At 39.4% G+C, this 27861-nt stretch overlaps 2 protein-coding genes across 2 annotated transcripts in view; both read right to left on the bottom strand.

Moving 5' to 3' along the window:
• Nucleotides 1-27861, bottom strand: part of LOC127557611 (immunoglobulin superfamily member 1-like) — a 91595-nt gene that overhangs the window by 32407 nt on the left and 31327 nt on the right. The gene's annotated exons all lie outside the window — the stretch shown is intronic.
• On the bottom strand, nt 15205-24981 carry LOC127556486 (immunoglobulin superfamily member 1-like). Its single transcript, XM_051989661.1, has 4 exons — nt 24087-24981; nt 22862-23161; nt 22176-22463; nt 15205-15829 (listed from the first exon to the last, which is right to left on the bottom strand). Exons 1-4 carry the CDS (start codon nt 24118-24120, stop codon nt 15654-15656), a joined length of 798 nt encoding a protein of 265 aa, XP_051845621.1. The 5' UTR covers nt 24121-24981; the 3' UTR covers nt 15205-15653.

The raw sequence follows: 27861 nt of genomic DNA, 5'->3' as shown, positions 1-27861 counted from the left end.
GGGAGAAGAATCTTCATAAATCAATATCGTTAGACAATCACATTGTATTTATATATTCTTCTCTTATTTCCCTCCAGATATACCAATCTTCACTAGCATTGCAAAGATTAATAGAAGTGCTGCTCAGAAAGGGCTTCTCCCTTGAAATTATATTCAGAAGCCTAAGAACTAGCATAGCATTATGGGTTCCAGGGAAGAGTGAGGGAAAGTCTCACATGCCAAGCCACAATCTTTTTTCTACAGGCCTGGAACTGAGGAAAAGATTAAAATATCAGTAGTGTCTGTTGCCACGTTTCTTGGTCAGAGCCAAAGTCTTGGTTTCTTTTCCTTCTAGGGGCTGAGTGAGAGATTGTCATTGGCTCCTTCCAATGAATATTGTGGGCTGCTTCTTCTTACTTCTTACTGCAGGGGGTCATTGACTTTTTTCCAGAGACTTCCCTTGGTGCAAAGCTAGTAATGGCAGCCAAAGTCCTAGAGGATTACCTTCATCAGGAATAGCTGTTCTCCATCTTGAGTGATATCCATGTTTGGAAGAATTTTTTCATCTCCTTCCTTTTAGAGAACAATGCCATTATTCCTTGAGGGTCCCCATCCCAGCAGGGTCACATTGGCCCAGAGATCACTTCTCAGCTTCACAGTCATAATTTGGGTGGGTGGGAAAGGTATTAATAGCTGCAGAGTCTCAGAATGACACCATCACTTCCTTAGTCACTTTCAGACTTTCAATCTTGACTGATTTCCAAACTTGAAGTTTATTTTATGCCTTAAGTACATGAACACACTCACCTGCCATGTAGGTGACATCACTTGACCCAGATAACTGGTAAGGAGTCATTCTTCTATAGTAGAAACAGTTGTAGTTGCCAGCATCCTGGACTCTCACAGAGAGCAGGGAAACATTAGCCAAGGTTTCAGCTGGGATCTGGCTCTGCAGAAGCTGAGGGCTGCACACTCTCAGCAGAGTGAGTGTCACTCTCCAGAGTGCTGATTTAGAGGCCTTGCTGCACTGAAGAGTCACATGTTTCCCAAGTTCCACCAACAGGCCTGGAAGGCCTGGGCAGAAGGAAGGCTTGGGCAGAAAACTTGATTTGGGCCATATTTCCACCTTTGTTCAAACCCATTTTAGAAACCCTCAGTCTTTTCCCAATTTCCATCTCATAATGGTCAAATCACATTAGAATAATGTATCTTAAATGCATGCCTGGGCTGCTTTACAAGCTTGAGTCCCATATCTGTAATCTAGATCTCTAAGACCTCATTTGTTTCAGAGATTTGAAAGGAATAGCAAGATTTGAATCTTCTTGGAGTCCTATCAGATTTCTTTTATGACACAGATATGGTGCTGATCACTAAACCAGGTAGGGTGAAAACAGAGAAAGAAAATCATAGACCAATTTCCCTAATCAACATTGATATTGAAAATCTTAAATAAAATATTAGCAACGATATTACAGAAAATCATCCCCTGGATAATACACCATGACCAAGTAGAATTTATACTAAAAAAATGGTTCAATATTAGGAAAACTATCAGCATAATCAACTACATCAATAACCAAACTAACAAAAATCATATGATTATTGCAATAGATGCAGAAAAAGCATCTGATGAAATCCAACACCCATTCCTATTAGAACTCTGGAAAGTATAGGAATAAATGCACTTTACCTTAAAAAGATCAGCAACATTAGTTTAAAACCACCAGCAATAATCATATATAATGGGGACAAATGGAAACCATTCCCAATAAGATTATAAGTGAAACAGGGCTTCCCACTATCACCATTCCTATTCAATATCATATTAGAAATCTTGTCTTTGAGCACCAGCCCTGAAGTCAGGACAATCTGAGTTCAAATCTGGTCTCAGACACTTAACACTTCTTAGCTGTGTGACCCAAGGCAAGTCATTTAACCCCAATTGCCTTAGCCAAAAATAAAAATAAATTAAAAACATCTTAGCTTTGGCAATAAGAGAAGATAAAGAGATTAAACGAATTAGAGTAGGCCATGAGAAACCAAATTATCATTCTTTGCTGATGATATGATGGTATCCTTAGAAACCTAGAGAATCAACTAAAACACTACTAGAAACAATTCACAAAACTCCCAAGTTGCAGAATACAAAAGAAATCTACATAAATGATCAACAAAGTTCAGTTGCAAGAGATACAAAAAGAAATTCCATTCAAAATACCTGTCAATAATACAAAATATTTGGGAATCTTTTTGCCAAGGGAAATTCAGGAACTATATAAATACAATTACAAAACACTTTCCACACAAATAAAGTCAGATCTAATCAGTTGGGAAAATATCAAGTGCTCATAGGTAGGCTGAGTGAATACAATAAACATGACAATACTACTTAAATTACCTATTTATTTAGTGCCATACCAATCAAAATCCTAAGATATTATTTTACAGACCTAGAAAAAATAGTAACAAAGTTCATCTGGAAGAACAAGGTCAAGAATTTCAAGGGAATTAATGAAAAAATTCTAATGAAGGTGGCCTAGATGTGCCACACCTAAAACTATATTATAAAAAAGCAGTCATCAAAACCATTTGGTATGGGCTAAAAAATAGAGAAGTCAATCAGTAGAATAGGTTAGGATCACAGGACAAAATGAAGGACTATAGCAATCTAGTGTTTAAGAAACCCAAAAAACTCAGATTTTGGGATAAGAATTCACTATTTAACAAAAACTGCTGGGAACATTGGAAAAAATGGATGGAAGAAATTAGGGTTCAACCCACACCTAACACTACATACCAAGATAAGATCTAAATGAAATAAAGAGAGACATTATTTTTTATTATAGTTTTTTATTTACAAATATATGCATAGGTAATTTTTCAGCATTGACAGTTGCAAATCCTTTTGTTCCAACTTTTTCCCTCCTTCCTCCCACCCCTTCCTCGAGATGGCAGGTTGACCAATACATGTTAAATATGTTAAAGTATAAGTTAAATAAAATATATATATATACATGTCCAAACAGTTATTTTGTTATATAAAAAGAGTCAGACTTTGAAATAGTGTATAATTAGCCTGTGATGAAAATCAAAAATACAGGCAGACAAAAATAGAGGGATTGGGAATTCTATGTAGTGGTTCATAGTCATCTCCCAGAGTTCCTTCCCTGGGTGTAGCTGGTTCAGTTCATTATTGCTCTATTGGAACTGATTTGGTTCATCTCATTGTTGAAGTGGGCCATGTCCATCAGAACTGATCATCATATGGTATTGTTGTTGATGTAAATAATGATCTTCTCATCCTGCTCATTTCACTCAGCATCAGTTCATGTGAGTCTCTCCAACCTCTCTGAAATCATCCTGGTGGTTATTTCTTATAAAACAATAGTATTCTATAGTATTCATATACCATAATTTATTCAGCCACTCTCCAATTGATGGGTATCCATTCAGTTTCCAGTTTCTAGACATTATGAAAAGGGGTGCCACAAATATTTTTGCACATGTGGGTCCCTTTCCCTCCTTTAAGATCTCTTTGGGATATAAGCCCAATAGTAACACTATTGAATCACACGTAATGCCCAGTTTGATAACTTTTTGGGCATAGTTCCAAATTGCTCTCTAGAATGGTTGGAACATTCAAATTCCACCAACAATGTATTTTTGTCCCAATTTTCCCACATCCCCTCCAAGATTTGTCATTATCTTTTCCAAAAAAAAAAAAAAGATTTTTCAAGAGTTTCACTCTCCCAGATTAGACAGCATGTACATGAGATATGTTTATGCAGAATAAACACATGTAGAGTCAATATAAAGTAAATCTATATCTGTGGATAGAAGTGAAATTTAAGAAATAAGTTACTAACACATGCACTATTTGTTGGGAAGGATTTTATCTTCATGAGAGTATATAAGCAGATCTTTCAATGAATGGAGAGTCCCTGTGAAGCAAAGTTTGGGAGGGGGAGGACATTATAGATATGACAGATGGCCCAAACAAAGATATATCCCTATATAGATACAGATCTATGTGCATGCATACACATATATCACAATATAGTGAAAATATCAGAGTCCATTTTTCATCTAACCACCTGGTGGTTTTAGTAAATGGGAAGCTTGAGGTGAAAATTTGTGGTGAAACAATAGTACCAGACATTGCTGAGATGGTGACCTTCATTTGAAGAAGATGTGTTGCAGACTTAGGCTGTGATCATGCTGCTGTTTCTGTCTACATCAGGCCATATCCAATGTATCTTGGCCAATGGGGAGTGTGATCCTGTAGGAAGAATGTGGAAAAATGTGGGAAACTCTTGAAGACAGTGATCTATTTAGATCATTTGATCATTGAACAGAGATCTCCTGCCAAAAGGGAGCACACTAGTGATCTATGCCAATTCTCACATGTTATAAATGAGGAGACTCTTGTCCAGTAAATTTTAATGACATATTCACTATTAGAAAATGAAAGACTATTTTCTTTAAGGATGATAAAAGAAGTGTGATGTATTTAGCACTACTCAATAAAATACTGGGAGAAATCACTGGGATCTTTATTTTAAAATAGATTTTTATTAATCTTCTTGATTTTTGCATTCTCTTAATTTCTTTCAGTATACCTTTAGTAGTTCTCCTTCAAAAACTAATGATGCTTTAAAGGGAAAAAGTGAAAAATGAAGAGGAAGAGTATCAAACCCAGTCAATACTTTTATAGAAGCTTGAAAATATGTGCAATGTATCAAACTCATGAAGTTCCTTTGCAGAGGAGTGAGCTATGAGTATCTTCTCATTTTTGACCTTAACTTTTTTTTTTGACTGGAATAGTTGGGAAATGGAGGAAGGCAGTCAGGATTAAACTTATTGAGGAAGGTTAACATTTTGCTAATTAGTAAAGAAGGATAACCAGTTTTGCTTGAGAAATTACTTGGATATTATGAATCTCAGAGGAGGAGATGTTTTTAAAAGTGAAAAATCATAGAAAGGATCATTCCAAATCGGCAAATATGACCAGAGAATTTGGGGGACAAAACTAATGCAGTGTAACTTGGAGAAAATGATTCTACTACCACTGTTCATGAATCCCCATCAGTATGTCTCCATATTATCAGTTGATATTAAACAATCTGGCAAAGGTAACTAACTTTGTGAAAAATGTATTTGTTCAAGTGAAAGAGTATTAATATATGGTATAAAATATATGGTTTCACCACACCCCATGTATCTTTGGAAAACTGTCTCATATGTATATACAGGCTTCAATATAAAGTAGGTTTAAGATTGGAGAACACATATCCATGCCAGTTACCAGAAAGAAATATGTGTGTGTGTGTGTGTGTGTGTGTGTGTATACAAACATATATATGTATGCATATGTATATATATATGTATATATATATTCCCATTTGAGAGATTCACATATAGTTCCCTTTATATATTCTAGAATTTTACTTCCTGGATCCTTGAAGAGCTTTGGTGCTCCCCTTCCTCAGTGCATGTTGAGAGTCATGGGTAGTAATGATCAAATTCACCTATCATCATGATCACTACTAATCCCAGAACACTGGTAGAAAGTGAATAAAAATGTCCAAATCTGATATTATGGGGTCCTATGCCCAAGAGCAAGAGACAAAAATATTATTATACTTTCTGTATTTATTTATTTAATATTTCTCCAATTACGTTCAAAAGACAATGTTTTGAAATTTTGTTTTAAAGCTTTTTGAGTTCTAGGTTCTCTCCCTTATCCCCACCTACAATTAAGAAACCACATGTGAAGTTATGCAAAACATTTCTATAAAAGTCGAATTGTGGAAGAAAACATAAATCTCCCACCCTAGTCAAAGTAAAAAGGCTGTAGAAAAATTAATTTTTTTAAAAAAGAGAGAGATAGTGAGAGAAAGAGAGATGTGTCAATTTGTATTCAGGTATCATCAGTTCCTTCTCTGAGTATGGATAGGATTTTTCTTTTTCTTTTTTAAATTTAATTTTTTTATAATAGTTTTTTATTGACAGAACCAATGCCAGGGTAATTTATCCCTTGCACTCACTTCTGTTCCGATTTTCCCCCTCCCTCCTTCCACCCCCTCCCCTAGATGACAAGCAATCCTATATATGTTAAATATGTTGCAGTATATCCTAGATAATATATATATGTATATATATATATGCAGAACCGAACAATTCTCTTGCTGCACAGAGAGAATTGGATTCAGAAGGTAAATATAACCCAGGAAGAAAAACAAAAATAGTTCACATTCATTTCCCAGTGTTCTTTCTTTGGGTGTAGCTGCTTCTGTCCATCCTTGATCAATTGAAACTGAGTTAGGTCTCTTTGTCAAAGAAATCCACTTCCATCAAAATACATCCTCATACAGTATTGTTGTTGAAGGATACAATGATCTCCTGGTTCTGCTCATTTCACTTAGCATCAGTTCATGTAAGTCTCTCCAAGCCTCTCTGTATTCACCCTGCTGGTCATTCCTTACAGAACAATAATATTCCATAACATTCATATACCACAATTTACCCAACCATTCTCCAACTGATGGGCATCTATTCAATTTCCAGTTTCTAGCCACTACAAACAGGGCTGCCACAAACATTTTGGCATATATAGGTCCTTTCCCTTCTTTAGTATTTCTTTGGGATATAAGCCCAGAAGTAGCACTGCTAGATCAAAGGGTATGCACAGTTTGATAATTTTTTGGGCATAATTCCTGATTGCTCTCCAGAATGGTTGGATTCGTTCACAAGTCCATCAACAATGCATCAGTGTCCCAGTTTTCCCGCATCCCCTCCAACATTCATCATTATTTTTTCCTGTCATCTTAACCAATCTGACAGGTGTGTAGTGGTATCTCAGAGTTGTCTTAATTTGCATTTCTCTGATCAATAGTGATTTGGAACACTCTTTCATGTGAGTGATAATAGTTTTAATTTCTTCATCTGAAAAATAGTGTGTTAATATCCTTTGACCATTTATCAATTGGAGAATGGCTTGATATCTTATAAATTAGAGTCAATTCTCTATATATTTTGTAAATGAGGCCTTTATTAGAACCTTTAACTGTGAAGATGTTTTCCCAGTCTGTTGCTTCCCTTCTAATCTTGTTTGCATTCGTTTTGTTTGTACAGAGGCTTTTTAATTTGATGTAATCAAAATTTTCTATTTTGTGATCAGTAATGGTCTCTAGTTCATCTTTGGTCACAAATTTCTTTCTCCTCCACAAGTCTGAGAGATAAACTATCCTATGTTCCTCTAATTTATTTCTAATCTCATTCTTTATGCCTAAATCATGGACCCATTTTGATCTTATCTTGGTATACGATGTTAAGTGTGGGTCCATCCTTAATTTCCTCCATACCAATTTCCAGTTATCCCAGCAGTTTTTATCAAATAATGAATTCTTATCCCAAAAGTTAGGATCTCTGGATTTGTCAGACACTAGATTGCTATAGCTGACTATTCTGTCTTGTGAATCTAACCTATTCCACTGATCAACTAATCTATTTCTTAGCCAATACCAAATGGTTTTGGTGACTGCTGCTTTATAATCTAGTTTTAGATCAGGTACAGCTAGGCCATCTTCATTTGATTCTTTTTCATTAATTCCCTTGAGATTCTCGACCTTTTATTGTTCCATATGAATTTTGTTGTTATTTTTTCTAGATCATTAAAATATTTTCTTGGACGTCTGATTGGTATAGGACTAAATAAATAGATTAGTTTAGGGAATATTGTCATCTTTATTATATTTGCTTGGCCTATCCAAGAGCACTTAATATTTTTCCAATTATTTAAGTCTGACTATTTGTGTGGAAAGTTTTTTGATAATTTTGCTCATATAATTCCTGACTTTCCTTTGGTAGATAGATTCCCAAATATTTTATGCTGTCGACAGTTATTTTGAATGGAATTTCTCTTTGTATCTTTTGCTGTTGGATTTTGTTGGTGATGTATAAAAATGATGAGGATTTATGGGGATTTATTTTGTATCCTGCTACTTTGCTACAGTTATGAATTATTTCTAATAGCTTTTTAGTAGAATCTCTGGGGTTTGCTAGGTATACCATCATATCATCTGCAAAGAGTCATAGTTTGATTTCCTCATTGTCTACTCTAATTCCTTTAGTCTCTTTCTCGACTCTTATTGCAGAGGCTAGTGTTTCTAATACAATATTGAATAATAATGGTGATAGTGGGCAACCTTGCTTCACTCCAGATCTTACTGGAAAAGGTTCCAGTTTTTCCCCATTGCCTATGATGCTTACTGATGGTTTTAAATATATGCTCCTGACTATTTTAAGGAAAAGTCCATTTCTTCCTATACTCTCAAGTGTTTTTATTAGGAATGGATGTTGGATTTTATCAAATACTTTTCCTGCATCTATTGAGATGATCATATGGTTTTTATTTGTTTGGTTATTGATATAGTCAAGTATGCTAATAGTTTTCCTAATATTGAACCAGCCCTGCATTCCTGGTATAAATCCTACTTGGTCACAGTGTATTATCCTGGGGATGATTTTCTGTAATCTTTTTGCTAACATTTTATTTAAGATATTAGCATCTGCATCTATTGAGATGATCATATGGTTTTTGTTTGTTTGGTTATTGATATAGTCAATTATGCTAATAGTTTTCCTAATATTGAACCAGCCCTGCATTCCTGGTATAAATCCTACTTGGTCATAGTGTATTATCCTGGGGATGATTTTCTGTAATCTTTTTGCTAATATTTTATTTAAGATTTTAGCATCAATATTCATTAGGGAGATTGGTCTATAATTTTCTTTCTCTGTTTTTCAGCCTACCTGGTTTAGGTATCAGTACCATGTATGTGTCATAAAAGGAGTTTGGTAGGACTCCTTCAATCCCTATTTTTTCAAATAGTTTATTTAGCATTGGAGTTAATTGTTCTTTAAATGTTTGGTAGAATTCACATGTAAATCCATCTGGTCCTGGGGATTTTTTCTTAGGGAGTTAATTGATAGTTTGTTCTATTTCTTTTTCTGAGATGGGACTGTTTAGGATATTTACTTCTTCCTCTGATAGTTTGGGCAAGCTATATTTTTGGAGGTATTTTTCTATTTCATTTAAGTTGTCGAATTTATTGGCATAAAGTTGGGCAAAGTAACTCCTAATTATTGCTCTAATTTCCTCTTCATTAGTGGCGAGTTCTCCCTTTTCATTTTTAAGACTAACAATTTGATTTTCCTCTTTCCTTTTTTTAATCAGATTTACTAAGGGTTTGTCTATTTTGTTGGTTTGTTCATAGAACCAACTCTTAGTTTTATTAATTAATTCAATAGTTTTTTTTTTTTACTTTCAATTTTATTGATCTCTCCTTTTATTTTTAGAATTTCAAGTTTAGTGTTTGACTGGGGGTTTTTAATTTGTTCCTTTTCTAGCATTTTTAGTTGCAAGCCCAATTCATTGACCTTCTCTTTCTCTATTTTATGCAAGTAGGCCTCTAGAGATATGAAATTTCCCCTTTTACCGCTTTGGCTACATCCCACACATTTTGGTATGATGTCTCATTATTGTCGTTTTCTTGGGTGAAGTTATTAATTATGTCTATGATTTGCTGTTTCACCCAATCATTCTTTAGTATGAGATTATTTACTTTCCAGTTATTTTTTGGTCTACTTTCCCCTGGCTTTTTGTTGAATGTAATTTTTATTGCATAATGGTCTGAAAAGGATGCACTTACTATTTCTGTCTTATTGCATTTGAGTTTGATGTTTTATGTCCTAATATATGGTCAATTTTTGTATAGGTTCCATGAACTATACAAAAGTATACTCCTTTCTGTCTCCATTTCATTTTCTCTAGAGATCTATCATATCTAACTTTTCTAGTATTCCATTTACCTCTGACTTCTTTCTTATTTATTTGTGGTTTGATTTATCTAATTCTGAGAATGCAAGGTTGAGATCTCCCACTATTATAGTTTTGCTGTCTATTTCTTCTTGCAGCTCTCTTAATTTCTCTTTTAAGAATTTAGATGCTATACCACTTGATGCATATATGTTTAATATTGATATTGCTTCATTATCTATGCTACCCTTTAGCAAGATACAGTGCCCTTTCTTATCTCTTTTAATTAGATCAATTTTTGCTTTTGCTTGATCTGAGAACAGGATGGCTACCCCTGCTTTTTTTACTTCACCTAAAGCATAATAGATTCTGCTCCAATCTTTTATCTTTACTCTTATTGTATCGCCCGGCTTCAGGTGTGTTTCCTGTAAACAACATATTGTAGGATTCTGGCTTTTAATCATTCTGCTAACCGCTTCCTCTTTATGGGGGAGTTTACTCCATTCACATTTATGGTTAAAATCACCAATTCTGTATTACTTGCCATCTTGTTAACCCCCGTTTATGCGTTTCTACCTTCTTTCCCCCTCCCCCCCTTCCTAGTATTAAGATTGTGAGCACCGCTTGCTTTTCACAGCCCTCCCTTTTTAGTATCCCTCCCCCCAGCTTAGAGTTCCTCCCCTATCTTACTCCTTTCCCTCACAGTTTCCGTATTCCCTTCCGCTTACTTATTCCTTCCCTTTTCACTTTTCCCTTCTCACTTTTCAATGAGGTGGGAGAAGTTTCACCATAAATTGAATATGTCTACAATTTTTCTCTTAAAGCCAATTCTGATGGCAGTAAGATACCCACTATATTCATCCCCCTCATTCTTTCTCTCAGATATAATAAGTTTCCTTTGCCTCTTTGTGAAATGTAGTACCCCCACTTTACCCTTTTTCTGGTACAATGTCCTTTCCACCTGTAGTTTCTAGAACAAGGTATACATGCATTCTCTATACATCTTTATAGCAGAAATATGGTTCCCAAGATTTCTTTTTACCTTTTTAGGTTTCTCTTGAGTTCTATATTTGTAGATCAAACTTTTTGTTAAGTTCTGGTTTTTCCATCAAAAATAGGTGAAATTCACTTATTTCATTGAATGACCATCTTCTTCCCTGGAAAAAGATGCTCATTCTGGCTGGGTAAGTTATTTTTGGTTGCATACTGAGTTCCTTAGCCTTTCGGAATACCATATTCCAGGCCCTTCAATCTTTTAATGTGGATGCTGCTAGATCCTAGGTAATCCTTATTGTGGCTCCTCAATATTTAAATTGGGTTTTTCTAGCCGCTTGCAGTATTTTTTCCTTTGCCTGAGGGTTCTGGCATTTGGCCACTATATTTATTGGTGTTTTGACTTTAAGATCCCTGTCAGTAGGTGATTGATGAATTCTTTCAATGTCTATTTTACCCTCTGTTTCTATGACTTCTGGACAGTTCTCTTTGATAATTTCCTGGAAAATAGCATCCAGGCTCTTTTTTCATCATATTTTTCTGGGAGCCCAATAATTCTCAGATTGTCTCTCCTGGATCTATTTTCCAGGTCTGTTGTTTTCCCAAGAAGGTATTTCACATTTTTTTCCCATTGTTTGATTTTTTTGGCTTTGCTTGACTGATTCTTGTTGTCTCCTTGAGTCATTCAATTCCATTTGTTTGATTCTGATTTTCAATGAAGGATTTTCTTCACTCACTTTTTAAATATCCTTTTCTAATTGTCCAGTTGAGTTTTTTTGTTGTATGGAATTTTTTTCCACTTTGCCAATTTTATTTTTTAGAGAGATATTTTCTGTTTCCAGTTCACTAATCCTATTTTTCAAGGATTTGATTTCTTTATCCACTCTGTCTTTAAATGAGTGGAATGACTTCTCCAGACTCTCTTGCCAAACCTCCCTTTCCTTTTCCCATTTTTCTTCTAGCTCTCTTGTGAGAGCCTTTTTAATTTCTTCTATGAAATTCATCTGTGCTGAGGAACAGATGATCTCCTCCTTTGGGGATTCACCTGGAGACAGTCTGTTTTTGGTCTCCTCAGGGTTTAGAGTCTGCTCTCTATCCACATAGAAGCTGTCAGTGGTTAAGGTCCTTTTCAATTTTTTGCTTATTTTGTCAGAGAAGAATCAAAGACAAACTAGTAAAGAAAAAAAGAAAAAAACCCCAAATGGAATCTGCTTTTTTGGGGGAAGGAGCTGGGTGGTGTTACCGAGCTTCCTATACCAACTGCAGGGGGCAGCAGTGAGGCACTAGCAGGACTCTGCTGTGCCTGCACTCTGAGACTCAGAGAGCGTGCTGATTACTTAAATGTTGAACCATAAAGTGTTAAATAAAAAAAAAATTAACAAAATAATTTTGTTAAGTTGTAAGATATAAAACCAACCCAAGAAATCTGGAGTATTTTTGTATGTTAACAACAAAGCTCATGAGAAAGAGATACAAGAGACTGTCTATTCATAATTAATATGGAATATATAAATTATTTGAGATTTACTTTACCAAGACATAAAGGGAAACAAATGGACTTCAACACTAATTAAAGACAAGCTTTAATCATTTGAATAATGACTTTGCTTGTAATTCTGCTGGGAGAGGGAACTTCCAGGTGAGGAATTCCATCTATTAATGCACTAGGCCCATCCTGTGCAATTTAAAGTCTAAAAAAATTGACAGAGCATTGAGAGGCTAAAGGATGTGCCTAGAGTTGGAGAAACTAAGATGTGGTGGAATGAGATCTGAAAGGTCTTATTGGCTTCATGTCTGCCTTCTCTCAACTGCCTCCTACTGCTTATAAACTTCTCATGGTTAAGCCTTTCTAACAAAGCAAAAATATGACTAATACTAAATATTAAAACCAATGAATTCATATGCTCTTTTCAATATCAAAAAAATTACCAAATATTTCCTCATAGAATGAAGGGCATATGTACATGTAAATATGTCATTTATATATTTCTGTGCATATAGATTTATACATACATACGTATACACACACATTTCCGGCAGTATAAGTTATGCAAACACAATAACAAATATTGTAAAGAAAAACAACTTTGAAAATCTTAAATACTCTGAAAAATGCAGCGATCAAGTGATCAATATTTGTGGAAGACCTCCAAAGAAGCATGGACTCCAAATCTTGACTGAGAAGTCATGGTTACCAAGTGTGTGTGTGTGTGTGTGTGTGTGTGTGTGTGTGTGCATCCAACAGCTTTATAGAAATCCTGCTCAGGGTTTACCTCTTGGAATCAGAGTGAGAAAAGCAGAAAACTGGATAAAGATGTGAGGGCCAAAAGGGAAAAAAGAGGAATGCCTCATGTCTCAGCTCACATTCTTGGTCACCATTAACCTAGAACTGAAGACAATGTCAAAGTCTGTAGACCCTTATGCTGAATCTCTTGGCCAGACTAAAGCTATAGCTTTATATTGGCACCCTCCCTTTGTCTTCCTCTCACCTCCTTTAGAAACTCAGGAAATCATTAGATTGTTCCCAAGGATATGTATTGGTGTCAAGCTGATGAATAGAGGTATAATTTCCAGAGTGCTTGAGAGTCATATGAATTAGGAAGAATTGGGCCTGATCTCTATACTTTCCATACAGGGTGGTATTCTCTCAACTGCCTCCTTGTACAGAAGAATCTTAGTAGCCCATGAGGGTCCCCAGAACTGGAGGGTCACATTGGTTCCTGAGGCTACCTTTAGGCTAGGTGAGATTGTGAAGGAAGGCTTGAGGAATACATCTGGAAAAACAAAGAGTCCAGAAATCCTCAAGTTCACCTCCACAGTTGCTATGAACATGGGTGGATAGAGAACAAGACTGGAGAGGTCTGTGAAGAACTCCCTAACTATCAACACCTGCTTCCATTGTGTCTGATCATTCATTGCCCAAAGTCTGTTTCCCTGAACAGAAGTAGATATTAAACCTCAGGTATTTTTTAGGGTTAACTAGGTATAGGAAGGTTATTTCTCATACCATTCTTGTCCCTTGAGCTTGGTGCAGTAGCTGAGCTGGTCCATCCTTCCACTTCTGCTTTCCACTTCTTAAGGGTCACTCAGTTTTTGTCCTAATCTCTACTTTATGATGATACAATGATCCTGAAAAGTATATTCTCACAGGTTTTCTGGGCTGCCTCTAAATCCTACTTCCCATCCCTCTACTTTGAAAAAAGTACTTGGGGGCGGGGGTGGAAGGAGGGAGGGGAAAAAACGAAACATAAGCGAGTGCAAGGGATAATGTTGTAAAAAAATTATCCTGGCATGGATTCTGTCAATACAAAGTTATTATTAAATAAAATAAAATTTAAATTAAAAAAAAAAGAAAAAAGTACTTGAACCTTGGGTACTTGAACACACTCTCACTTTTCACCCAGATCTGTAGGATCCCATTGGGCTTAAACACCTGGTAGAAAATGGCTTTCTAGTAGACACATCTGTAATTGCCACCATCTTGGGTCATCATCTTCATTACCATTATTTTCCTTATCATTGTCATTATTACCATCATCTCCTTTTTCATAATCACCATCACTGCCACCACCACCACAAATTTCATCCTCATTATTATAAAGGCTCAGAATTAGAGCTTTTATCACTAGGAGCTTCTTACAGGGATCCTCAAACTACGGCCTGCGGGTCAGATGCAGCAGTTGAGGACATTTATCCCCATCACCCAGGGCTACGAAGTTTCTTTATTTAAAGGCCCACAAAACAAAGGTTTTGTTTTTACTATAGTCTGGTCCTCCAACAGTCTGAGGGACAGTGAACTGGCCCTCTATTTAAAAAGTTTGAGGATCCTTGTCTAGAATATGGATGTCTTGAGCTTTGGCTGCATTTTTACTTCTTCATTTCCCTGTAGATACTTTGAAAGCCCTCTAGAAAAGAAACAAAAATGAGGGCCTGAGTAAAGTTTTAATCCCATTGAACTTTCACAGGTACAGGAACAGGATATATATATGGGACAGGAGAGGGATGGGGTAGTGAGCCTTGGACAAGGCATTGTATCAGAGACTAAAAGAAGAGAGAGTCATGGAATCCAGAGGGGACTAGTTGGGCCTAGTCCAGAGCCTTTCACTCCCTTATATATTCATTCATGCTGGAGGGAGGAGCAAAAACATCCTCCCATCACTTCCTTTTATGGAAGGCTGAAAATGCTCATCATCTCTTCATTTGCCACCCGCTGCTATGCTAGGATTTTCTGCCACCATCATCTTGATCATGCTCAGAGTCAGGTACTCTCTGACACTGTCCTTTCCAACATCTTCTTCAGTGTCCTCTTGCTTATCATCTTCTCCATTAGACTATAAGTGCCTGGAGACCAGAACGGTTTTTCATTTTTCTTAGTTGCCTCATTAGGGTTTATCACTTAGGACCTCAATAAATGTTCATTATATCATATTGTATCATTTATTGATTCATCCATTCAACAAATGCTTATTATATCCACTATGTGCAAAGCATGTTCAAGCTGTTGATGCAAAAATAAAGCTGAAAAAATTTAACCCCTTCCTTCAAAGGCACTACATTATTTCAAAGAGATTACATTGTAGATATACAGCTACAAGATGTATATGATGAGCAAATACTAAGTTAACAAAAGTTACATAGTCATTTCAAGAGAGGGAAGATGTCAAGAACTGAGGGAGGGGTAGTAGTACCAGCCAGGGTCAGGGAAGGATTTCGCACCTGAGAAGTTTATCAAAGGAAGCTAATGATTCTAGAGGCCAAAACAGAGGAGGAATGGTAATCCAGACAGGAGGCAGGGGCACATACTTGAGGAGGTATCATTTCCACAGAAACTCAAACATTAGGTAGTCTTCCTTCCTTTTTTTCATCTAGGTTCCTGACCAGGCTGTTCAAGCTTTAGGGTCATTTTGGGGCCTCTGCCCTTCGTCCTCCTCCAGTTCTTCCATTCCTTACCCAAGATGAACCCTAGGATTATAAGGACTAGTGCGGCCAGGCCAATGCGTATGACATTCCCCACAGTATAATCCTTTTGGGTGGAATCTGAGGAAGAAAAGGTTAGAGGCAGTCATTGATGTAAGAATGGAACTTTGGTTTCAAGAAGTCTTCGAAATGTCTCAGTTCTACCCTGCTCCATCCTTCTCTTTTGTTAGCTGAGAGTTCCCCACAACTCACTTGAATTCAGCTCTAGACAGCTTGGTTTGGGACAGGACCACACTGGAGAAAAATGCTGAGACTGATTTTCTTGCTACTAACCTCCACATTCACATGAGGAAGATTCCTCATCTCTTTTAATTTCCTCCCCTTTCTCTGATCCTGTGTATTGGGGAACATGGAACTTCATACTTCCAATTTTTATTACTTCTCTAGAGCAAAGGTCATCCCTGAGATTGAGGGGGAGTGGAGAGCAGAAGCATACAATGAGGACATCTGGGACAGGTGGTGAAACAGGGAAAGAAGAGATAGATCAATATGTCAAGAGATTCTGAAAGGTCCATGTAACTGGAGGGTGGGCAAGGAGTCAACAGGATGGTGAAAGCATCTTACTTTTAAAGGGTAATAGTCATCCATTGGCCTTAGGAACCAAAAATTTTGGTGCAATTCCAAATAAAAGTAATTAACCATCTATTAAAATTTTCACTCTCGTTATCTATCATCATACTTACTTTTCCTCTAATCTATAACATTATCTTCCAACATAAAACTAACAGCTTCCCCACACTATGTAAAAACACAGCTAAACTCGCTTTCTTTACCAGCTTCGTTCCATTTCCCCTCTTCATCTCCTCAGGACAAGAAGCCACAATAACCAACTGACAATGATTCTTAATAAACACCTTCAATCTAACCTAAAGCTTCAAACAAGACTACTTCTCTACCATCTTCATCCCTATCACATGTACATCACATGATCTATCCTAGAATTCTCAACATGATACATACATGCAGACCTAACATCCTTTACTTCTTTAAACACCTATTCACATTCCTATTTACCATAATCATTCTATTTCTGTAAACAACCTATTCCAACTTTTCATTGGCTGAGAGGGCGTAGGAATCATATCATTTATACTCATTGGATGTTGGTTTGGACGAACCTTCACAAACACTGCTGTCCTACAGGCCGTCCTCTACAACTGAATCGGTGATATCAGCTTTATAGTGACTATGGCATGGCTAATAACAGTAATTCCTGAGACATTCAACACATCTTCATAACAACAAACGTTAGCACCCTAGCATTACTGGGCCTTATTATCGCTGCAACCGGCAAATCGCTTCCATCAAACCCCAAAACCAAATGATATGCCTTTAGCATGGTATATAAAAATACCACAGAGATAAAAGTACTAGCACACATATAAACAGTAACTAAAGCTTACTTCAAGTCTGCCCAAACTACTGTTTACTGCTACAAACTATAAATTATTACAAATTATTATAGAATATTATAAGATATTATGAAATACACTGCAAGCTTACTTGTAAAACCTAGATGAGTGCATAATTTTTTAAACCAAAAACTTGGTTAACTTTTTTTGTAAGTTTTGAAAAAAACAGAAAAAAATGTAAAAAAAATGAATGCTGGCATAGTATACAAATTTAAATTAGGACCAAAGATTATTTATTAGTTTGTGTAGTTTAACCTAAAGCAAAGCACTAAAAATGCTTAGATGGACATTAATGAGTTCTACAAGCACAAAGGTTTGGTCCTACCCTTATTGTTAATTTTTATTAGCCCTACACATGCAAGTTTCCACAACCCGGTTGGAATGCCCTTAAAACTTGTTTCAAGTTTAAAGGAGCTGGTATCAGGCACACTCCTCAAAGTAGCCCATGACACCTTGCTTAACCACACTCCCATGGAATACAGCAGTGACTAACATTGAGCTAAACAAAAGTTTGACTAAATCATAATAAAAAGGATTGTTAAATCTCGTGCCAGCCACCGTGGTCATACAATCAACCCAAAGTAACAGAAGAATGGCATAAAGTGTGTTTAAGCAATATTCACCCAAAAAACTCAACTATGCTGTAATATGCCCTAGTTGACATTAAAATATGCAACTAACATAACTTTACCCCTGCTGAAGACACTAAACCTAAGACACAAACTGGGATTAGAGACCCCACTATGCTTAGCCATAAACTGAAATAATTAAGTAACAATATTACTCGCCAGAGAACTACTAGCCACTGCTTAAAACTCAAAGGACTTGGCGGTGTCCTAAACCCTCCTAGAAGAGCCTATTCTATAATCAATAAACCCTGATACATCTCACCCTTCTCACTTACTAAGTCTATATACCACCATCATCCGCTCACCCCAATAAGGTTCCAAAGTTTGCAAAATCATGAAACCATAAAAATGTTAGGTCAAGGTATAGCATATGGAGGGGGAAGTAATGGGCTACATTTTCTACCTTAGAACATAATGAAGTGTCTATTGAAACAAAGATATGAAGGAGGATTTAGTAATAAATTAAGAATAGAAAGCTTAATTGAAATAGGCAATAGGGTTACAAAGTAACAACATATACCTAATAAAAGTACATCTAAAAGAGGAGAAAAGTTATAACATGGTAAGTGTACTGGAAAGTGCACTTGGATTACCAAAATGTACCAAAATAAAGCATTTAGTTTACACCTAAAAGATTTCAGCTAACCCTGACCATTTTGAGCAATACTTAGTCCTACATCTAATCAGTCAAATTATTTGCCACATGCTTCAAAACATTTATTCATCTTAGTATAGATGATAGAACCAATTGATCTATAGGCATGATAATGATAGTACCATGAGGGAAATTTGAAAGATGCTAAACCTCCAAGCAACAAAAAGCAAAGATTAAACCTTGTATCTTTTGCATAACGATTTAGCCAGTCAAACTGGACAAAAAGAATTTGAGCCCATCTTTCTGAAATTAAGTGAGCTACTATAGAACAGTTGTCAGAACGAACTCGTCTCTGTGGCAAAATAGTGAGATGATTCTACAATAGGGGTGAAAAACCTATCAAACTTATTGATAGCTGGTTGTCCAAAAAACAAATTTAAGTTCAACTTTAAATTTAATTCAAGTACTAACAAACGTGCCTTAAATTTAAATGATACTCAAAAGGGGGACAACTCTTTTGACACATCAACATACTTTCTTAGAGAATAATGAAATATATACAAAAACATTGTAGGCCTAAAAGCAGCCATCAATTAAGAAAGCATTAAAGCTCAAACTCACCTAATATTTAGTCCCCAAGAACCCATCAAAATCCCTACACCCAATATTGGACAATTCCATTCACATTTAGAAGATATGATGCCAATATTAGTAACATGAACTTATTCTCCATGCATAAATGTAAACTCAACTTGGAACAACCACTACTACTTAACCAAACAAATAGTCATACCCACACACTAGCATTACACATATTGTTCATCCAATTCAGGCATGCATTTAAAGGAAAGATTAAAAGGAATAAAAAGAACTCAGCAAACAAAAACCCTGCCTGTTTACCAAAAACATCGCCTCTAGTATTGACTATTATTAGAGGCACTGATTGCCTGGTGAGTTATAACTTTAATGGCTGTGGTATGCAAAGGTAGTATAATCCCTTGTCTCTTAAATAGGGACTAGTATGGATGGCACGATGAGAGTTAAACTGTCTCTTATTCTAGATCTGTGAAATTGACTTTCCCGTGTAGAGGTGGGAATATTAAAACAAGATGAGAAGACCCTGTGGAGCTCAAGATACATAACTCAACACATAGTCTTATTTAACCTACTGGAACAAACTGTATAAGCCAGTGAGTTATAGTCTTTGGTTGGGGTGACCTCGGAGCATAAAACAACCTCTGAATGATATAACCTAGATTCACCAATCTAAGTGTATTAATACAGTAAATTGACTCATCTCTTGATCAATGGAACAAGTTACCCCAGGGATAACAGCACAATCCTATTTGAGAGCCCATATTAAAAATTAGGGTTTATGACCCCAATGTTGGATCAGAACATCCAAATGGTGCAACTGTTATTAATGGTTCATTTGTTCAATGATTAAAGTCCTACGTGGTCTGAGTTCAGACCATAGAAATCCAGGTTGGTTTCTATCTGTAAATTCATTTCTTCCAGTATGAAAGGACAACAGAAATAAGGCCAACATCCCCAGTGAGCCTAGAATCAACATATGAACATGTCTTAATATCCTAATTCAATCTATACTACTCCCAAGAACAGGGCAGTTAAGATGGCAGAATTGGTAATTGCGTAAAGCTTAATCCTTTATCCCCAGAGGTTCAAACCCTTTTCTTAACAAATGTTCACCCTCAACCTTCTACTCTACATCATCCCCATTCTCCTAGTAGTAGACTTCCTTACTCTTTGAACACAAAGTGCTTGGCTACATGCAATTCCAAAAAGGGCCAAACATCATAGGACCCTATGGCCTCCTACAACCATTTGCCAATGCTGTAAAGCTATTTAGCAAAGAGGCCCTTCATCCCCTAACCATTTCAATATTTATCCTTACCCCTATTCTAGCTCTCTCCATTGCCCTCACAATCTGAACGCCACTACCCATACCCAACACACTTCTAGACCTTAACCTAGGACTTCTCTTCATCCTATCACTATCTGATCTATCAGAGTACTCAATCCTATGATCAGGGTAAGCATCACATTCAAACTGTGCCCTAATTGGAGCCTTATGAGCAATAGCACAAACAATCTCATACCAAGTAACACTAGCCATCATTCTACTCTCAATCATACTAATTAATGGATCCTTCACCCTAAAAACACTTTCAACAACGCAAGAAAACTGATGACTAATCATTACAACATGACCCCTCGACATAATATGATACATTTCTACACTAGCAGAAATTAACCATGCACCATTCTCCCTAACTGAAGAAGAATCCGAACTGGTATCAGGCTTCAATGTAGAATACGCAGTTGGCCCTTTTGCCATATTCTTCCTAGCAGAATACACAAACATCATTGCTATAAATGCCATCACAACTATCCTATTCCTAGGATCCTTCCTCACCCCCAACTTCACCCACATCAACACTATTTCCTTCATACTAAAAACACTACTCCTTACCATAGCCTTCCTGTGAATCTGAGCCTCCTATCCCTGCTTTCACTATGAATGACTAATACCCTACTATGAGAAATCTTCTTACCAATGACACTAGAACTATGTCTATGATTCATCTCCTTGCCTATCGTCCTATCATGTGTCCCCCCACAAATATAAAAATAGTCTAACAAAAGAATTATCTTGATAGAATAAAAAATAGGGGTACAAGCCCCCTTATTTCTAGGACAATAGGACTTGAACCTATACCAAAAGACTCAAAACCCTTTGGGCTCCCTTTGTACCATATCACAATAAGGTCAGCTAAATAAGCTATTGGGCCCATACCCTGAAAATGTAGGTTCATACTCTTCCCATACTAATGCCCCGCTACGCACTCATCATTTTATCATTAAGTCTCTTTATCAGCACATGCTTCACTTTTTTCAGCAACCACTGATTTACAGCCTGAATGGGCTTAGAAATCAATACCCTAGTAATTATCCCCCGAATACCTTTTCCACACCATCCCTTACACCACAGAAGCTGCCACAAAATACTTCCTTACAGAAGCCACTGCTTCCATAATAATAATATTCACTATCATCTACAATGCATGATCAATAAACCAATGAACACTCTTCCAACTATCTGACCAATGAGCCTCTATCTCAATAACCCTAGCCCTCTCCATAAAACTAGGCCTTGCCCCTTTTCACTTTTAAGTGCCCAAGATAGCACAAGGAATCCCACTCCTAACCAGGATAATTCTTTTAACCTGACCAAAAATCACCCCAACATCCATCCTATAGCAAATTGCCCCCTGCCTAAACATAAATATCCTCATTATCTTTGCAATTCTATCCACCATCCTTGGGAGGATGGGGAGGACTCAACCACTCACCTACAAAAAAATCTTAGCCTATTCATCCCTCATCACCTACTCCTAAGGGAAAAAGTCAAATGAAAGAAATTACATCTCATGAAGAAGCAAAGTATTAAAATTGAGGGAAAGAAGAGGGGAGGATGAATATTGTGTGAATCTTACTTTCATCAGATTTGGCTCAAAGAGAGATTATGAGACATATTTGGTTTCAAAGAGACTGTAAGGTCTCACCTTACAGGGAAGTAGGAGGGGAAAGGAGAAATGAAAGGAGGAGGCTAATAGAAGGGAAAATAGAATTGTAGCAGGGGAAAGATACACTGCATCTCCAGGTTAGAGCAAAGGCATGCTTTTATTTCTTTGTAGGGGCTGAGGAATGGAATGGTTATTAGCACCTTCCCATTTTGTTTCTCTCACCTCTTACTAGAAGCCCCAGGGCATTACTAGGTTGTTTCCATATACTTCTACTGGTGCAAATCTGGTAACTGCAGCTGTAATTTCCAGAGTCCTTGGGGGTGGCATGAGTCAGGAAGAATTGGGCTTGATCTTCATGGGTTTCCATTCTGGGCAGGATTCTCTCAACTCCCTCCTTGTATATGACAAATCTAGTAGTCCATGAGGGTCCCCAGCATATGAAAGTCACATTGGTCCCAGACACCACCTCTAGGCCAGGCCAGGCTGAGAGGGAGGGTTTGGGGAGTGCATCTGGAAACACAAATAGAGGCCAGAGGTCCTTAAGGCCTCTTCTGTAATGGGGGGGGAGAGAGTAGCAGAGAGCAAGGCTGTAAAAGTCTATGAAGAATTCCCTGATAATCATCTCCCGCTTCCATTGAATGTGACCACTCCTAATTAGGTTTCCCTGAACAGGGAAGATGTTAACTATCAGATGTTCTTTAGTGCTATCTGGGAACAGAACATCTTGTGTTTTTACCTTAGTGTAGTACCTGAGCTGGTCTATCCTTTCACCTTTTCTTTCTGCTTCCTAAGGGACACCCTATCCTTGCCCCAGCCTGTACATCATACTGCTAAAATGAGCCTGAAAAATATTCTTAACAGACCCAGTGAGTGAGCCTGACATCTTGAGAACTTGAACACACCCTCACCTGTCACCCAGATTTCTAGGACCTCACTGGGCTCAGACACCTGGAATGGAGCCATTCTTTCATAGTAGACACAGGTGTACTTGCCAGCATCCTGGGCCCCCACAGAGAGGAGGGGGAAGACAGCTGAGGTCCCAGCTGGGCTCTGGCTCTGCAGGGGTTGAGGGCTGCCCACCTTCAGCAGAGTGAATGTCGCTCTCCAGAGTGCTGACTGAGGGGGCTGCCTGCACTGGAGAGTCACATGCTGCCCAGGCTCCACCACCAGGCCTGGGAGGGCTGAGAGGGAAGGTTTGGACAGAGAACCTGTGAGGGGAATAATAGGGATGAGAGGAACAAGGGGGAGGCTGGAGGTCAGGACACTTAGGTCAAGTCCCTGCTCTGTCTCTCATTTGCTGTGACTGTGGCTCCCTCACTGGGTCTGTCTCAGTCCACTTTGGTTGTCCCCATGTTTTTTAATCCTGTCCAATGATAGGACCCCATTTAGAGTTTTCTTGACAAAGATATTGGGTTGCTTTGCCATTTTCTTCTCTAGCTCATTTTATAAATGAGGAAAATAAGACCAAGAGAGTTAAATGAAATGTTCAGGATCACGAAGGTAGCAATGGTATGGAAGCCAGACTTGAATTCAGGAAGATGAGTCTTCCAAATTCCAAACCCAGCTTCTATCCCTGGTCCATGAGCTTCCTTTAAGTCTTTTGTATGTGAGATGTCTGACTAGATATCTGGCTGGTGCTAGCCAGGGGTGTAAGGAAACTGCTAAAGTGGAGGGTGTTCCCCTAGCCTTTGATCTCATACATCTGATGATTCCCCAGGATCGAAGCTCATGGCCCTTCACTCCCTTCCCTTCCAGTTTGTGAATTACAGGTCCAGGCTGAAGCCTAATCTTGGCCTCAGATCAGGGTCCAGTAGTGAGAAAGCTCAGGCTTGTCTCCAGGTTTTGTCCCTCACTTGTTGGGTGACCCTGGATAAGTCCTTTCCTCTCAGGGCCTTGTTTGTTCCTTGGTAATGGGAGGGTTTGGCCTCAAGAACCTTTAAAGTCCCTTTTAGGTCTTAGTCTCTGTGCCTCTTCTCCTATCTCCCAACTCAGGAACCACCGTAAGATTTTACCCAACATTCGAGATCACAAGATCACAAGAGCTGCCTGTGTAGATATTATGCCCTTGCCCCTATGTGGGCAGAGAGGGGAGGGGTGGTTCTGACCACTCTTCTGGGTCCCCAGCATGCTCACCCGGCACCACCAGCTCCAGGGCATCACTGTGCATTGATTCTCTACCAGAGGCTGTCCTGTCCTTGTAAGTACAGCTGTAGCTCCCAGTGTCTCCGGGTGTCACTGAGGGGAGGGAGAAATCAGTCCAGAGATCCGCTGAGGGCTGCTGCTGTAAGGGCTCTGGCGTCCCAGCCTTCCACAGAGTGAAGGTCACTTCCTTAAGAGAAGACAGCCTGGGTCTTGAGCACCACAGAGTGCTGTTGGTCCCTGGGGCCACCACAAGGTCAGCTTTGGCCCAGAGTGTAGGCTTGGGGAGTGGTCCTGAGGAGAAAGGGGTGACAGTTGTCAAGGTCCTATGTCATTTCTAGGCACCCTCTTTTTACCACCCAATGCCAGGGATAATAGAAATTTTGCCTCTGTTCCCACTTTCTTGGCTGAGACCAATCACATTATCTTGAGGCCCAAATCTGAGTCCTTATAGAACAGGATAGAGTACCAGAGTCTCCCCTCCCCCAAATCTTCCCTCAACAATCTGTGGATTTTATTCTGTCGCCATAGCTCTATGGGCCCCCCTATGTTGCGGATGGAATTGGACACTGGGGATGTGTCCATCTCTAGTCACCAGACACACTCAGCTCCAGAGCCAGGCTGGGATTCGACCCTTTGTAGGGGGGTGTCTTCCTGTAGTAAATACAGCTGTAGCTCCCAGTGTCCTCAGCCTTCACAGATGGAAGTGAGAAAGCAGCTTGGCTCTCTGTAGGACTTTGCAGCTGCAAGGGCTCCAGGCTCTTTGCCTCCAGGAGGGCAAAAATGTAGTCTTGAGAGGATGACAGTGATGGCATTTGGCACCAGATGGTCACTGTTGTTGCTGGAGATAGTGGGAAGCCATGTGACGATGAAATGCTGGGATTGGGGAGGCCTGCTGTGAAAGAAGGAAGGAAATGAGAGACCCGATCTCTCACCATCAGCCATTCCCAGCATACCTGAAACAGCTTGCAGGGCTAGGATGGGCTGAAGGTCCCTGACCAGACCCCTGTTTCCAGTCCTGTCGGCCTTTTCACTGGTCAGTAACGTGGCTCTCAGGATCATCAGAAAAATTTTCTGAGCCCAAGAAGGCTGTGAATATGCAGAGCCACGGGAAGGGAAGAGTCCTGGACAGAGGAGTCACCCTGCCCCAGCTGCCCCCTTTTCACCTCCTTCAAGGCACTGAGCACTGGGCCAAGAGCCTGAGCTTGCTCCACCAAAGAAGGCTATCCTCTCTTAAGGACGTGATTTTTATTCTGTGGACCCAGGAGCCCTTGCAGCAGCAGCCCTCAGCAGATCTCTGGATTGACTTCTCCCTCCCCTTGATGACACCCAGGGATACACACTACAGCTATACATCACTTGCAAATTCAGACCTTTTCCTCAGCTATGTGGTTTGGAAAGCTCTTACTTCCTAATAACCCCATGACCCAGTGGGCTGGGATGTGCTTAGAGAGAAATTCAGCTTCTCAAGACGGACTCTAACATCGTCCATCACTGTTGCACAGACAGGTCTTTGTCATGCTTAACCTTGCCCAGCCCTCAGTGAGGCTAGAGAGGATCTGGCAGAGCTTTGTGTGGCCAGTGGTGGGGAAGATCCTGGTACAGGAGGACAGGGGATCCCTCTGGACTGATCTGTAAGGCTTCTGCCCTCACTTATCACTTGCCAGCCATGTCCTGCTCAGTGATTGGGGGAGCCCAAGGTTTAGAAAAAGCACCATCCCTGCTCCCATCAGAGGCCTTGTATTCCCAGAGGTCACATGGTTTTGAGTTCAAATGACCACATTATATAATCCTTCCCCTTCTTCCATGGAAGGGAGAGCTGAGATCTTCAGGGACTAGCCCACTGTTACTCAGCCAGAAGCTGGGGGTGCAGGTTTATGAGTCCCCTCCCAGGCTCCCACTCTTAGGCTCCTTCCCTCTTCAGCAGACTCCCTTCTAACACTGGCCAGATAGATGGCACCCTGAGATGCTAAGAAGGGTCCCAAACTTAGAGTGGGCACAAAAGAGATGAAGATGGCATGCTGGGAGGCTTGAGGAGCAGGACAGTGCCATTTGTTGCCATCAGGGACAGCAGCAAAACAGGGACCGAGCTGGACTTTAACCATGTGCAGGAAAATGAATGTGAAGGTGAGAAAGGCATCAGAGGCAGGGGAAATATCTAATCAGGGTAATGGGAACATAGTGAGGACAGAAGGGAGCGGTGGGAGATAAAAGTGAACACGTAGGGTGTTGCTGGGTTGGTTGGACCTTAGAGAAGAAAGAATAAGTTCATCTAGATTCCATTTGCTCAGGGAAAGCTGTGTCCCTCTTCTCCCAAAGGCTGCTGGGGATCATCTAAGGAAGGAGCAGTCTGGCTCTCATGACTGCATCACCAAGGTTTTCTGAGCAAGTCGGGGAAGATCCCTGGAACTGGAGCTGGGAGACCTGGCTTCTAATTTCCTGACACTAAAGAACCTTCTCACCTGCTTAAGTCACCTTACCTCCTCTCAACGGCTCAGTTTCCCCATCTCTAAAAGAGAAATCATGGTACATGTGTACTCCTCCTCATAGGGTTATTGAGGAAGATTTCAAAACTCAAAATGTGAGTTTAAGGGCGACGGTTCCCCGAGCACTATGAGTTGTGAGAAGCTTTAGTAAAGGAGAAAGAAGAGGAAGATAGTACACCCTGAGGGTTTGCCCCATTTATAAGTTGACTTTCTAGAGAGGAATCTGGGCTTCCTGTCCCAGGATTTGTTCCTTGCCCCCAGGCACTCCTTACCTGTCACCACAAGGATCAGGGGGTCACTGAGCTCTGACCACAAGGATCCCTGACCAGAGCGGCACCTGTAGCTTTTTGCATCATTGAAGTAATTCACTTTCCTGAGCACAAAGTCTGCCTGTGACCACAAGTCATTTCTCTCCTCTCTGAGCTCTCCATCCTTCCAGAGTTGGAATCTGTCACTCCCCAGTTGGCCCTGGCACCTGAGGGTCACATCTGCTCCCTTGGGGACCACAGGACTTGGGTCAGCCCAAAGGGCTGGCCTCAAAAGGGCATCTGAGAAGGAAAAAGATTCAAGATTTTTCAGGATTTCTCTTGCCCTGTGAATCTTTCACTTCTGGACTCCGAAGTTCCTATCCTGGGAGTGGTTTTCTGACTTGTTTCGGGACCAGGAGTACAAAAAGAGCAATGGGACAGTTGGGGGACAGCACTCACCCATCTCTGCCGTAGTGTCCCAGGGCAGGCACAGTCCTATAAGAGAAACTCAGGTCAGAATATGGAGGAAGAGCCATTTGAGCAGACATTGGGGTCCTCCTTCACCCCCAGTGCTTCTGTGTCCTCCTTAAGTTTCTTCCCCATGGACCAGGTCAGCCAGGGTAGAATCCTGTCACAGTGTCCTTCCTTACCCTGATTTAACCCTGGAGACTCACCAATGGAGATCAGGAAAGTTACTGTGGAGTCCATGGTGGGTCGTTAGCTCTGTTCTGGGCCGTGTAGCCTCAACTGTGCAGAGCGGAAAAGTCAGGCCAAATGGAGGCTGGCCCAGGATGTGGTGGCCAGCCCAGCTGCCTCACGCCCCTTAACCCAGGCCCCACAGTTTCCGCTCTTATACTGATGAAAGGACCAGGGTCCTTCGAGGCTGAGTTCTGAGCGGATCAGTGTGACTCATGGTAAATGGAGCCTGGCAAAGCCTGGGGAAACTGATGGATATTTAGTGTTAAAGACAACTGAAAGGGGTCTGGGGTTTCCACAAATGCCTCGATGTTCCACAAAAGGACCAACATCCCCCTT

Source organism: Antechinus flavipes, chromosome 3 (genome assembly GCF_016432865.1).
Source record: "Antechinus flavipes isolate AdamAnt ecotype Samford, QLD, Australia chromosome 3, AdamAnt_v2, whole genome shotgun sequence".
NCBI classification, from domain to species: Eukaryota; Metazoa; Chordata; class Mammalia; order Dasyuromorphia; family Dasyuridae; genus Antechinus; species Antechinus flavipes.
Note: the sequence above shows the minus strand (reverse complement) of the source record. Positions and strands in the feature narration are given on the sequence as shown.